The sequence below is a fragment of the Rhea americana genome, unplaced genomic scaffold, assembly GCF_003343005.1.
Source record: "Rhea americana isolate MKP2758 unplaced genomic scaffold, rheAme1 scaffold_66, whole genome shotgun sequence".
In the NCBI taxonomy this organism is placed as follows: Eukaryota; Metazoa; Chordata; class Aves; order Rheiformes; family Rheidae; genus Rhea; species Rhea americana.
The window spans coordinates 431,915-445,193 of NW_028186823.1; the positions used below are offsets into that span (position 1 = coordinate 431,915).

At 41.7% G+C, this 13,279-nt stretch overlaps 1 protein-coding gene across 1 annotated transcript; it reads left to right on the forward strand.

Annotated features, from left to right (window-relative positions):
• Window positions 1-1,920: 1,920 nt before the first annotated feature.
• On the forward strand, window positions 1,921-11,126 carry F7 (coagulation factor VII). Its single transcript, XM_085320811.1, has 8 exons — window positions 1,921-2,064; window positions 3,613-3,773; window positions 4,383-4,407; window positions 4,492-4,605; window positions 5,941-6,081; window positions 8,649-8,755; window positions 9,251-9,371; window positions 10,447-11,126. Exons 1-8 carry the CDS (start codon window positions 1,995-1,997, stop codon window positions 10,983-10,985), a joined length of 1,278 nt encoding a protein of 425 aa, XP_085176937.1. The 5' UTR covers window positions 1,921-1,994; the 3' UTR covers window positions 10,986-11,126.
• Window positions 11,127-13,279: the final 2,153 nt, after the last annotated feature.

Consider the following 13,279-nt stretch of genomic DNA (forward strand, 5'->3'; position numbering starts at 1 on the left):
TAAAAGCTGTGTTGAAAAAGTGTTCCAGGTGATCCACAGTGATGATGTCTAACTTGGAAGCTTTTTCTCCATGTGCCATCATTTCTTGCAGGGCTGGTTAAAGCACCAGCCTAAGGAAAATGCTGCTAGGAGCGGCACTAGTTACAAACCCAGGCTGGCCTCAARTGCAAGCACAGCCTTGTGCTCTGACTTGCATGACCAGTAGGTAGAGACTCATTCAAATAGGCACAAATGATAGCTTTCCCCAAGAAGATCAGACAAAAAGAGAAATTTTCAAGCAGCTCCAAAAAAGCTTAGATTTTTRTAAGATGATTGTGTCCTTGCTATTTTAAATTAACTGCTATAGGCAAGGCAATATATCTTCACCTTTTCAAGTGAGTGTACCTTCAGTTTTTCCTTCTGCACCAGTGCAAGCACATCTCCAGTCTCATCTTTCCTTCCTTCTTTTGCCTASACACAAAATTTTCCCCACCTGGTGACACGAACCAGCGCACTCCCCACAGTGCTGCCCTCCCACTCTCCCCACATGCTCCTCTCCTCGTCTGCTCTTTCCTTCTCTTACTTTAGCCACCAACCCACATTCCCAGCTAATGGCAAGGTCTTTCAGCCTGTTTCTCCTTCCTTCAGTGTCTTTCTCTCCTCTGACCCCCATCGAGACGGGAGCTGGATGCAGAGAGGAACGAGGGCCGTGCATGAAGGCTATGAGGTACAGAGGCAATTCCCAAAAAGGAGAGGTGAGGACAGCCAGGGGCTGCTGTAGTTCCTTTTGTATTCCAGTAATTGGCTTCCTTCCTCTGCTCTGGGACAGGACCTGCYGCCAGTCCCTGAAATCCCAGGAACTGAGCTGCTGGGAATGAGCCAGACTGTGATCCAGAGAAGTGCCCGAATGCCCCCTCTTGGGAAACAGCTTTCAAAGCAGGATGTCTAGCTGTGCGCACTGCCACTAAATAACAGGAACACACGCAGAGAATGGCTGGGATCCTAGTTTTCCCTAATCAATCATGACTTCTGCAGGAAGTTAAGCTGAGCATTGGCCACAAAGTTGAAAAAAAAAATATTGCTTGTCTTTGCTCTAATGTTCACATGCAGAAATGACCCTCTTTCCTTTATGCTTACAAAGGGGAGAACTGCCTGGAAGATACTTCAACCCTTTGGGAATGCCTCACTTCTCAGGCAAACATGCTCTTTACCTCTCTGCTATCTTAAGTAAATATTTACTTAAGAATGTTTTCAGCTCTCCAGTCTGATGCCATTAGTTGATTCTTATTAAATCAGAGGACTGCTTATTTTCCAGATGAAAAATTGTCTGCGCACTGGCCCCTCAGACCCCTATTATTTTTAATTAAATAAATACAGTGTGGATTGGCTCAGCACGTCATCTAGCTGGTAGAACTTGTGCAGGCYGTGTGGGTCCTGCAGTAAAAATAGAGCAAAACACTGCAGGATATTTTTTGCTAGTTAATTAGTGTCTCCCAGTAAATTCAGCCAGTAGTTCAGAGTTTCAGTTGGTGACTGAGAAATGGGAAAAGACAGATGCCAACAGCCTTATCACTCTCCAAAGCAATGAAAGKCTATGCCCTGAGTGCCGATTCAAGCCAGATCTTAATGTCTTCATTTCTCTGCTCTCTGCTTGCATGGCTATGTAGCCAAGTTAGTSCCATTCAGACAGATGTAGTGTCCTTGACATTTATATTGCTCATAAATTATCATTATATGGTAAATAAAGATCCACAACAGAAGTCTCTGTAATCAGCATAGCCTTTGCACAGGTCAGGAGAGAATGCTTCAAAACCAAGCTCTTGCTTGTGTGGAAATGACTCACTGCAGGACTTGCATATGTACTTCTCTCTSCTGTCATCACTGCAATGGATCTTTTCCTGTTGTAATGACTTGCCAGCCCCTCCTCTAGTGCGAAGCATCTGAAGCTCAGCTCTTTGGCCAAACAGTCCTTGCTGAAATGTCAATACAATACTGGGACACTTGCAGGGGTCATCATGGTTTCCAGGCAGTGCGCGACGTTGTTTCTCTGCTTTTCGCTCCTGATTCCTCTTTCTCTGGATGCAGGTATGTGATAGGATATGGCTCCGATTATGATTGTTGGCAGCGAACCTCTACTCCATTATTCAGGTGCAATTCTTGCTGTGAGTTTTGAGCACTCTTCAGTAAAGAGTATACGTAAATGTTTGTCCTGCCTCTTGTTGTGTCTGTGAGTTAAAGGCTCTTGTTTGCTTTCAGTGATGGCATCCATGGGCTTATTTTGTCAGCTTGGGAAAATCACTTCTACACATGTATGTGAATCTATTATCTCACTGCGCAGACAGCAGGTAAACCATCAGCTGTCTACCCATTTGACAAAAATAGGAATTTGGATTTATTGTTATTTCATGTTCGCCTGTGGCATTTTCAAAGCAGAGAATCAAGTCTGTCATTTAGCTGATGAGAAACTAAAGGGTTGAAGATCCACTAAGTTTCCACTGCAGTAGAATGAAGTGAGATGGTAGCTTTACAGAAGCGTCGGTAAATGTCTGAAAATCACCTCTCAGATTAATAGAGGRAATCAAGTGCTTTTAGATTCCCAGTTAGCCATTGACTGGGCCTCTTGAATTGCAGTAGACAAAGCTGAAAAAACCCACAGAGTCTAAATAAGTGGAGAACACAGAGATAGGGGTGGGAGGGTGTCACAAGCCATGCACATASGCAAATCCTTCTGTCAGGGTCTGTGCATGCGCACTGATGTTTATGTAATGTACTTGCAGTATAAGGTCAATTAYAAACCTTTAAAGAAAGTTATATTAAAAGCCTACAACCTGACAAAACTCAACGACATGCTTACATTAGTCAAACTCCTATGAAGTATCCTATGACAAATCCGATGACATCTGCCATCCAACCTGTGTTCCCAATGTCATTTTGAAGCACAGCCGAGACTCACAGGGATAAGACCCCTGTGGCCRTGGTCTATGGTGCTAGCAGAAGTTAGGAGCCATACGTGTGCTCCACTAGGCAACACACAGGGCATTGTCCAGTTTTCCTATGTACTGTGATGCAGTCTTTTTTTTTCAGAAGAAAAATAAAGATAACTCAAACTGTAGTCTACTAATGGCCCACAAAATCCCTTCTATGGGTCCAAAGAGTGAAAGGTTTGAGCTAAAACCAGTGGTGAATGGAGCACTGGGGAGTTTGGGTTCACTGTGGTACATCTGGTACCAAGTAATTTACTGCAGTGAGTACAGGAAAATCAGCTGTTGCCACATATGTCAGCACTAGATGAAGTGACATGTGCTGTTCAGCTGCTGGAATTGAAAAAGAAACTCTTTCTTGTCTATGTTTAGACCTACTATATAAAGTGTAGCAATACTTTGGGCACTGCTGACACATAACACTTTAGCTCTGAGCTCTCTAAAATCCATGTGCTGTTACTTCACCTGTGAGACACATCAGAGGAAGGGGGCGGTGACTCTGAAAGGTTGTACAAATTTACTCTGTATGTCTAATTCTAAAACTTCTCGTAACGAGCTTGCAAAGCAGAAAAGCTTTCAGAAGAAACCTTTCACACTGTCCTTTCTGGAGAGCGAGGATGTATGGCAAACAGAACATGCCACTGTTTTTCAGTCTTTTTAAAGCAGGAAGAGGCAACCAGTGTTTTGCAAAGGCAAAGAAGAGCCAATTCCCTCTTTGAAGAGATAAAACTGGGGTCTCTAGAGCGAGAATGCATGGAAGAAAAGTGTTCATTTGAGGAAGCAAGAGAAATTTACCGCGACAACGAAAGGACAGTAAGTAACACAGTGCTGGGTAAGCACTCGCAAGCAGCTGGACTTTACTTCGAAATTCCCCATTATTCAAGGATGTACTTACAAGTGTGCTTTSACGCTTGAAACTGTGAAAGCAAAAAAAAGCACTTTGTGTCCTGCTGTTTGAATCTTTATCTTATGTATCCAGGGGAATATGCTGCAGCTGTGTGAGTTGGTGGAGGGCATACTGCACACACCACATCAGGCAGCACCAATTATTTAGGGGCYGGTGGGAAAGGGGATTCTCTGTAAGTCATCTCCCTGCCCCCCCAACTATTCTAGGTCCAACAGTACCTTAAATTCTTGTGTTATGCAATATATTTGTTTTCCAGAGAGCCCTAATTTCAGTCAAACTCACTCCAACCATAAGGAGGTTACTGGTGGGAAACTATTGTGTATATTACACAGTGCTCATCTCTCTTGGTACAGAAAAATGAGGTAGAATATTTTATGRAAACCTCCTTTAATAATTTATATAGCCAAAAGGGGCATCACTGTGGCTGTCTGTAACGCATCCTCTGTTACAAGGGCTGTAGGATTTAATCTGAATTATTTTTTATTTAATTAAATTTTGCATCTTTTTCCTTCCAGACAGAATTCTGGCACATCTATTCTGGTATGAGAATTCCGTATGTTATAAAAACGCTCCCACTGTTGCAATTCTACTTGTGATCTGGAGTAACGCTGAATGTTTTTACAGACCCTAACCAGTGCGACTCCAATCCCTGTCAGAACGGYGGGAGTTGTGATGATCAATTTCAGGATTACGTTTGCCGTTGTCCCATGGAATATGAGGGCAAGAACTGTGAAAAAGGTCAGCTATGGCATAGCTTAACACAGTAAAAATGTCATTATTCATTCAAACGCAAGTCATTGGGATAAGCATTAGCAAACATTATTATACTGTATCATTCTAGCAATGGCAGCTACCATTAACACTGTCTGCAGTGTCTTATGATGAATCTAGCCAGCTGACAGCCAGGCACTGCATAGCAGCAAAATAATTCCAACCTATGGGGATCTTGTAAAAAAATCTGACTTTTGTGAAACATCTGAGAAAGAAGGAGGATTGCTTTTCCTACCCAAATAGGAGGAAATTACTTGACTATGCGGCATAAGCCATTATACAAAGCCAGAAGGGGCAGATAAGCGTCTAACACCAGTCAGTATAATTCTTTTCATAGATTTCAGTGGGCACTATATACTGACTGTTAAGTTGAGGCGCTCAGAATATGGTAAGCCCAAACAAGGATTAGGCACCTGTCAACTCAAACCAGGCAGTTTCAGAGCTCTGACTTCTCATTACCTGCCACGTGCCAACCATAGCATAAGCCTCTCCACCCTGTCTTTTCACAGTCCATCTTTTCACAGTCTCCTCATGCTGCTCAACTGATCACATCTGCCTTCTTCATCACCTGCTAAGTTCCTAGGCATTCTTCATGTTCACSATCACTAGACCAGAATCTGTGAGCCTCCTCTCCTTTTACAAACAGCAGCTGAAAACAGTTACGCACGTGTGTATCTCTGCTGCAGGGACCACACCGTGCTTTCTCTTCTACTGTTTCCAATTTTGACCCTGGAGCACAAAGAGTTCCTAGCAGTACATAAGGAATTATTATAAAGCATCCATACACATCCAGCCATTCAGAAAGCAGAAGTAACAAAATTTGTGGGGATCAGGGAGAAGGGAGGGAGGGTTTTTTTGACTTGTTTCACAAAAGAGAAGCTTTCTTATCACATGATTTATTCAATGGTCTTCCCAGAGTATCCTTGTAGCAAACAGCAAAATACAAAATAGTTATAATTTTCCACAGTTATATATTACSATGGTTGCTGTACAATTACTACAGTTCTATCCTTTAGGAAGTATAGTAGGCTACTGCAGTAGTTCAGATATGGCATAAACACAGACTGKTTTTTTTTAAGTGCATGTTTCTTAAGTGTAGACTTCTTCTCCTTAATCTCTACTTGTCCTGTTCTATATAACTTTTTTCCAAGCAGAATTAGCTTTCAATCCAGTCACTATACATATATCACTGACACCTGATTTACTGCCTTGCTTCCTTGTCAACATTTCAAGTTGTAATTGACTTCTGTTAAACACCAAAATCCATATTCAGAAATGTAAGGACTCTTTTTCTGAATTTAGCTGAGCCTGATCAACTGAAGTGCATTTACAGCAACGGTGGTTGTGAACAGTACTGTACTGACGAGCTGTCTGAAAAACGAGTGTGCTTCTGTGCAGAGGATTATGTTTTAGCGAGTGATGGCGTGTCCTGCATTCCCCAAGGTATGATGCTACAAGCCAGATGCTAAGTCTAACTCACTCCTAAAAAAAAAAAAGTTTTCAACACCTACACATTAGGAGCTGCAAAGTGTAACCCTTAGGCATCAGCTCCCTTCCTTTTCTTCTAGGACAGAGCACAAAGCAGTGGGTTTGAGCAGCTGATGTAAGTCAAGACACATCAAAAGAGCCAGTGTGAAATGCTGAGCTTGACTTGTGGCTCTGKGGGTGGGTTGTGCAGTGCCATCAGGGCCCTGTGCTGGGAACTTGTCTGTTGCAAGAAGCCAGAAGTTCTTTCAAAAAAATGAGCAGGATCCCCCATTTTTAACTGAAACGAAGTGGAAGTATTTAGGGAAGAAAAAGAAGTATTTTCCCCCAATTTTGGGGCATTAGGTTCATGGCTACAGCATGCACTCAGGAATTAAGAGACCTGGATTCAGTTCAACCTGAAAGGATTCAAAGCATGGAGACTGCACTCCAGGATGTCTTCTCAAGTGAGTGATCTGCTCCCCAGCTAATGATGCCTTTTGAACCCCATCCTTCCTGGCCCCAGAAGCCCATTCCACTGGGATATGGAAAATTTGAGTTTGACTATCCTACCCCAAGGACTGAGAAGCAAACTGAACCCCATCTCCTCTTTGGGGAGTGCTCTCGCCACTGGCCTATAGTAGAGAAGAGCTGAGCAGTGCAGAGAAACACTGCAGCTAGGTTGTCTAAATAAAGCAGACCATCAGCTACTCAGGGATTTGGGGGTCAGGGTGGGAAGTTCCCAGTGAGTGGAGGGACTTTGGGCCTCCAAATCCTCCRTTTTCTTTAGTACAACCTCATTACGGTAAAATATTTTATGGACAACGTTTTACTATTGGGTTGCCAATCAATGTGAATTTAAGAATATGGATTTTATTACGGTATTTATTTCAACACAGGCAGCAAGAGAGGAAGAAGCCTATTAAAACCAAAGAAAATTAGTTACTTTCTCTTTTCCAATTCGGTAGGATCAATAAACTGTTAACTGTTGATATTCTTCTAGATAGTATAGCTAGTTATTTCTTTCATTCAGCTGATAAGGTAAATTTCAACTAGGCCCTTGTTAGGGCAAGTAAATTATTTTTCCAATATATAAGCAGGCATCTGACTCTACTGCAGATGACTACCTCAATACTTCATTAGTGGGGAAAAAGAGATCCCTGGAGATGTGAACATAATGGACAGAACTGCAGGGAGCATGTGTTCACATCTAAAGAACTAATTCTTGAGGGGAAATGCCCCAGTACACACCTCAAAGGAGAACTCATGCGGAGAAGTGATAATGACAACCTAGCTCTCAGCGCAAACAATTTCATTAGAAAATAATTGTCGAATAATGTGCTTTCCTTAATTAGCAAGTTCTGCAATACCTTGTGATAGGGAACCTTCTTTTGTTAAAAGCTCTTAACAAACAATTCAGTATTTCTCCAAGCCTTAAATCATATCTTCCCTTGCATATAAAGAGGAATATGTATTTGTTGCTGCTTGCTTCTTGGGGACCAAAATCCCTGTATCACTGACTGCGTGTTTCAAGGAAACAAAACTGTGTAACTGCCAGACCTTACATTCTTTCAACGCCAAAACTTCTGTTGTTCTGAATACAGTATTAGAGATAATGTTAGGGGTTCAGGCTAAGTCTTTTCTGATCTTTCACAAGCTKCCACCAAAACAGCTAGTCCTGCAAATTCTGTATCTTGCTGGTATCTGTAAAAGCTTGATGCTTTCTTTGCATCAGCTCAAGTAACTGGCACATTGAGATTTTTTTTTTACAGGCACAAAGCACAATGGCACAAAGAAGCCAAAGCCAAACCCTCTTCTTCCTAAAAGGAAAGCTCTGTGGAGTTAAGGATGTACTGAAAACACCACAGTTCACTCTGCACTGTAACTCAGGTGCAGATTTGATCCTTAAAACTTGAATCACTTGCTGTCAACATTCACATGCATGCTCAAGCTAAAAAAAGGACCTGAGACTGAGTCATGCAATCTTGGAAGAATCAAGGATGGGCTGGACCCAAACAAGAAAGTCGAAGTCTGCCAGGAGACATACCAGAAGACATAGCGTCTACTCTTAGGAGATTTTTGGATGCACTCAAGCAAGGGATAGCAAGCTGAGCACCTCATGCTCAAGCCAGGAGGGGTACTGCGCATTCAGTACAACTGAGTTAAGCCAGCAGGGTCATTGAAAATATGTTGACTACAAGGCTTGACAGAGTCACCTCTGCTCTCAAGCTTGCTGTCTTTCTCATAGTATTGATGTATATCTTTTAAATAGATACATTGTTTGCAAGCTCCTATGACACTGAATATATGTCCACAATAAACTATGAGCCTGCGTTCTCTTGTAAAACCATTTTTGACTGTTTCCAAACAAAAAGACTATTCACCTGCTGAGCTTTTTAAATTATTTGTGAGAAACCATGCTTTCAGACTCCAGACCAGTTTTTCAGCTAGCATAACTTTATTGAAGATGTTTAACAGGAATCAGTCTTACAAACGTTGCTGTGAATTCAGTGTAATAAAATTGTGCTTGTTGATGTATTTTTCAGTGAAATATCCATGTGGAAAAATACCAGTGCTGGCAAAAAAAAATGCAACTATGGAAGGGAGAATAGTAGGTGGTTTCATCTGTCCTCCAGGTGAATGTCCATGGCAAGTGAGTCTTCAAGATTCTTCACTGATTTTTTTTTTTTTCTTCTGCAATGATTATATAAAATTCATTATTTTAAATCTATTGTTAAAMCTCATAAAAAGTGCCATGTCTGGAAAGCCAAATTTCCTCTTCACCCATAATCAACACTTGTTCCAATTATGCATCTTAATCTTGTACTGGAGTGTCTGCTTTCATAGGAATGGAGTGGTAATTCCATCTCCTATATCTCCTGATCCCTTAGCCCTTAACCTTGCTGCCAGCAAGAATTTTAGTTGCAGCTTACACGAGTATACTCTTGGCCATAATAGGARGGGTCCATACTGTAAGATGAAGAAAATGCCAATGGGAAAATCCCCACTCCTAAGTTGCCCATACAATCAGCACAGTATGTCAAACATACTGCATAAAACGACAGAAGGAAGCAGCACAAAATCTGACATGACGGAGATTCAAGTCAAATACATTTGAATAAGACGTAACTTTATTTTCTGTTGGCAGGCCCTTATAATACAGAATCAGAAAGAAAAGTGTGGCGGTACCTTGCTTTCACCTGAGTGGGTGGTCACTGCAGCTCATTGTCTGGAATATACTCATGTTAAACAACTTCGTGTGAGACTGGGTATGTATCTTCCTTTCCTCACATTTTAAAGCTTCCAGTTTAGTATTCATGTTTGATTACTGAGGGGTTACTACCAATTTACACCAGCTACTCCTACTGTGATTGAGGCTGGAGAGATGGGCAGGGGGGGAACCGCCTGAAATTCAACAAAAAGGGAAGTGCAGGGTCCTGCACCTAGGGAGGAATAACCCCATGCACCAGCACAGGGTGGGAGCTCTGCAGAAAAGGGTCTGGGAATCCTGGTGGATGACAAGTTGACTGTGAGCTAGTAATGTGCCCTTGTAGCCAAGGACACTGGTATCCTGGGTGTATCAGGAAGAGCACTGACAGCAGGTGGAGGGAGCTGATGCTCCTCCTCTCTTCAGCCCTGGTAAGGCYACACCTGGAGTACTGTGTCCAGTTCTGGTCCCCCCAGCACAAGAGAGACATGGAGCTACCGGAGCAAGTCTTGCAAAGGTCCACTAAGATAGTTAAGGGACTGGAGCATCCCTCTTATGAGGAAAGGCTGAGAGGGCTGGGACTGTTCAGCCTGGAGAAGAGAAGGTTGAAGGRGGATCTTATCAATATGTGTAAGTATCCAAAGGGAGGGTGTAAAGGTGATGAGGCTGGACTCTTTTCAGTGGTGCCCTGTGATAGGACGAGAGACAACAAAAACAAACTGAAACACAGGAAGTTTCAGCTGAACATGAGAAAAAGCTTCTTTACTGTGAAGGTAACAGAGTGTTGCCACAGGTTGCTCAGAAAGGTTGTGGAGTCTCCATCCTTGGGAATATTCAAAAGCCATCTGGACCCAATCCTGGGCAACATGCTCTGGGTGACCCTGCTTGAGTAGAGGGGTTGTACTAGATGCTCTCCAGAGGTCCCTTCCAACTTCAACCATTCTATGGTTCTGTGATTCTGTGTAACAAGTCTGACAAACCAGGCAATTAAAAAAAAAAAAAAAAAAAAATGTGCAGACTTTGATAGTGGAAGATGAGTGTCCTTTAGAAGTGTCAGACTAGAAAACTCCTATTTCCAAAACTTCTGAGGAATCAAGGACCTGAATGGCATTATCTGGGATTAATCATTTTTCCAGGTGAACACGCAATAAATTAYGATGATAAAACTGAACAAGAAAGCGGAGTTACCAGGAAAATCATTCACGAAGGATACCAGAACGGACAAGTCAATAATGATATTGCCCTGCTGAGACTAGAAACACCTGTGAACCTCACCGATTATGTGGTACCAATATGTTTGCCTGAAAAACAGTTTGCAGTGTATGAGCTCTCTTCCATTAAGTTCTCCACTGTGAGTGGATGGGGACGTCTAATAGATGGAGGTGCTACTTCTACTTTTCTAATGAGAGTTGATTTGCCACGTGTGAAGACACAAGAATGTGAAAAGGAGACTGATTTAAATATTACAGAGAATATGTTCTGTGCAGGAGACCTGAGTGGCACTACAGACTCTTGCAAGGGAGACAGTGGTGGACCTCATGCCACAAAGTACAAGAAYACTTGGTTTCTGACTGGTATTGTCAGCTGGGGGAAGGGTTGTGCTGTTAAAGGCAGCTATGGGGTTTATACAAGGGTATCCAAATACATTGACTGGTTAAAGAAGCACATGGATTAATTATATTGATTCAGAGCATTTCTAGATTGGGTTATTGCCCTTTAATCCCATCTGTAACATTTTCCTATGAAAGCATTCCCTCAATATCTTAAACAACCGATATCCACATCACTAATAATGATTTGAAACTAGCCTAATGCCTATCTGAATATATTAAATAATTTCTCTGTTGATATTGTTYGTAAATTTGCATGTCTTGTCAACAGGGCACAGAATAGCTATACTGAAAAAGACTGAGTCTCTTTCATTCTGTATCTATTTTCTGATAATGGACAGAGCTAGTTCCTGAGAAAGACTATTGGTAACATATCATGCACAACATGATCTTCCCTTCTGATAATCACTGATGCAATGATTTCCTGAGCGATAAGTTGCGTTATGTTGAATAGTCATGATGAACCTATTCTCCGTAAATGTGTGCAATCTCTTTTGAACTCCTTTTATACTTCTGGTTTCCACACTGTCCTACAACAATAGGTCCTGTAATATAATTACACAATAGGAAAGGAAATAGAGAAGAATTGCTTTATTTTATGTTAAAGTAGCCTCATCTTACAATTGCAGAGACAATAGGCAAATTTGAGAAGAACTGTAGAGACTCTCCAGCACATAAAAGCAGGGGAAAATTAATTTCACTGTTACAGATCTGCTCTGAAAGCTTCATTGCACCAAATATTATTGCAATAAGGTTATTAAGTGTAATACTAAATGCCAAATTTGTGTATAGTGAAGACTACCACTGATTTAGCTTTTCCTTTGCCTCAGTATTGTGCTACTTAATAMTGAATGAGAACAAATGGAAAAGGAATGTTTGTTTAATTTATTGTCCAGTATAACAGTCAAACTGTGCCCTTTGTTCTGGTGTCTAAAACAGAAGAAGATATTTGTCTGACCATCTGCAAAATACAAGCCAAAGACAATTAATTCTCTAAAGCCTTAGTGTACAAGTTGTAGAACTTGAAGAACTTTGAATTACAGCAGACTACACAATTAAAAACTATTTCCTAGTGTGTGAAAAGTGCCAGAAAGTGAGGAAGATGGTAGATAAAACTGATCATGAGATTAGAAAATAATTTATTCTGATGAAATCCTATGCTTTGGAATCATTCAATATGAGTTCAATCAGAAAAGCTTGCCAGCAATTAGAAAATTTATGATTGGCTGTACTCTATTACTAGGGGGAAACAGTGTCATTATATGGTATATGTACAAAATAAAACTGTGCATTCTATAATCTGCCTTACCAACATAGAAGAAGATGTTATTCATATTGTTCATATTAATCACTTAACTGAATTGGGAAAGGCAGCAGATTCCAAAGACTTGAGAAATAAGAGGTCTAAGAGTATAAAAACATACCCCATTTCTTTTATTCTTAAAGAAATAATAAAATAAGAACAGGTCAGTGCAGGGGGAAAGAGGAAGAAAGCATATATGCCTGCAGAAGAATCCAAAACAAATCAGGAAAATTCCCAGGGAGAATGCTCACCAGGAGCAGTGGCTAGCAAATAAAACTTCATTTTCACTGAGACAGAGCTCCTGCATCGCAAAATCATCTCTTTAGACCACCTCAAACCTGAACAGCTTTCAACTGTTTGGCCTCCATAGCATGATTTATTCACTATAACGCATCCATGTGAATACTGACATTTATGAACAACTCATTTTGCAGAAAGGGGGCAAAACGTACAAAAAAGCAACCAGAATTAATGGCTGCATGGAGTGACTTTTTAATAATAAAGCCAGGCTTTAAGCATTTTTTTAACATGCTTAATCAGATTAAACAAATAAAGGAGATGAAGTGTATCGGACAGCAAGCTCTGAAAGCACCAAAGATGTGAACTCCAACGCACACAGAGACCTCAGAGGGCACAATAAAGTGAAACAACAAAAAAAGGAAGCCCCTTCCTATCACGAAGCACAGAGTCAACAGGTCAYGGTGTTGGGAACGGTGGAAAAGCGAGCGGGAGCTGCCAAGGGCAGCGCGTGTTTCGGAGGTGGGTCAGTGGCCGCCCYGGTTGGGAGCCCGGGCCCCAGGTTTGCTTGCCGCCGCCAGCCCAGGCCCGGCCTCACGCCAAGCCCCCACACCTGCCAGCGCCTTTCGGGGCAGCTGAGGCTGCGGGCGGGCAGCCGGCTTGTTAAAAGTCGCAATTCAATTCTCCTCTCAAAAAGTGCAGTTAAGAAAGCAGAGTTCCCTCATTAAAAGAAGGGTGTTAGAATTGCGCTCCATAACACAGACGAAAATCAACCCCCGGAATCAATCGAAATTGGTGGCGGGGTGGGAAAAAAAAAAA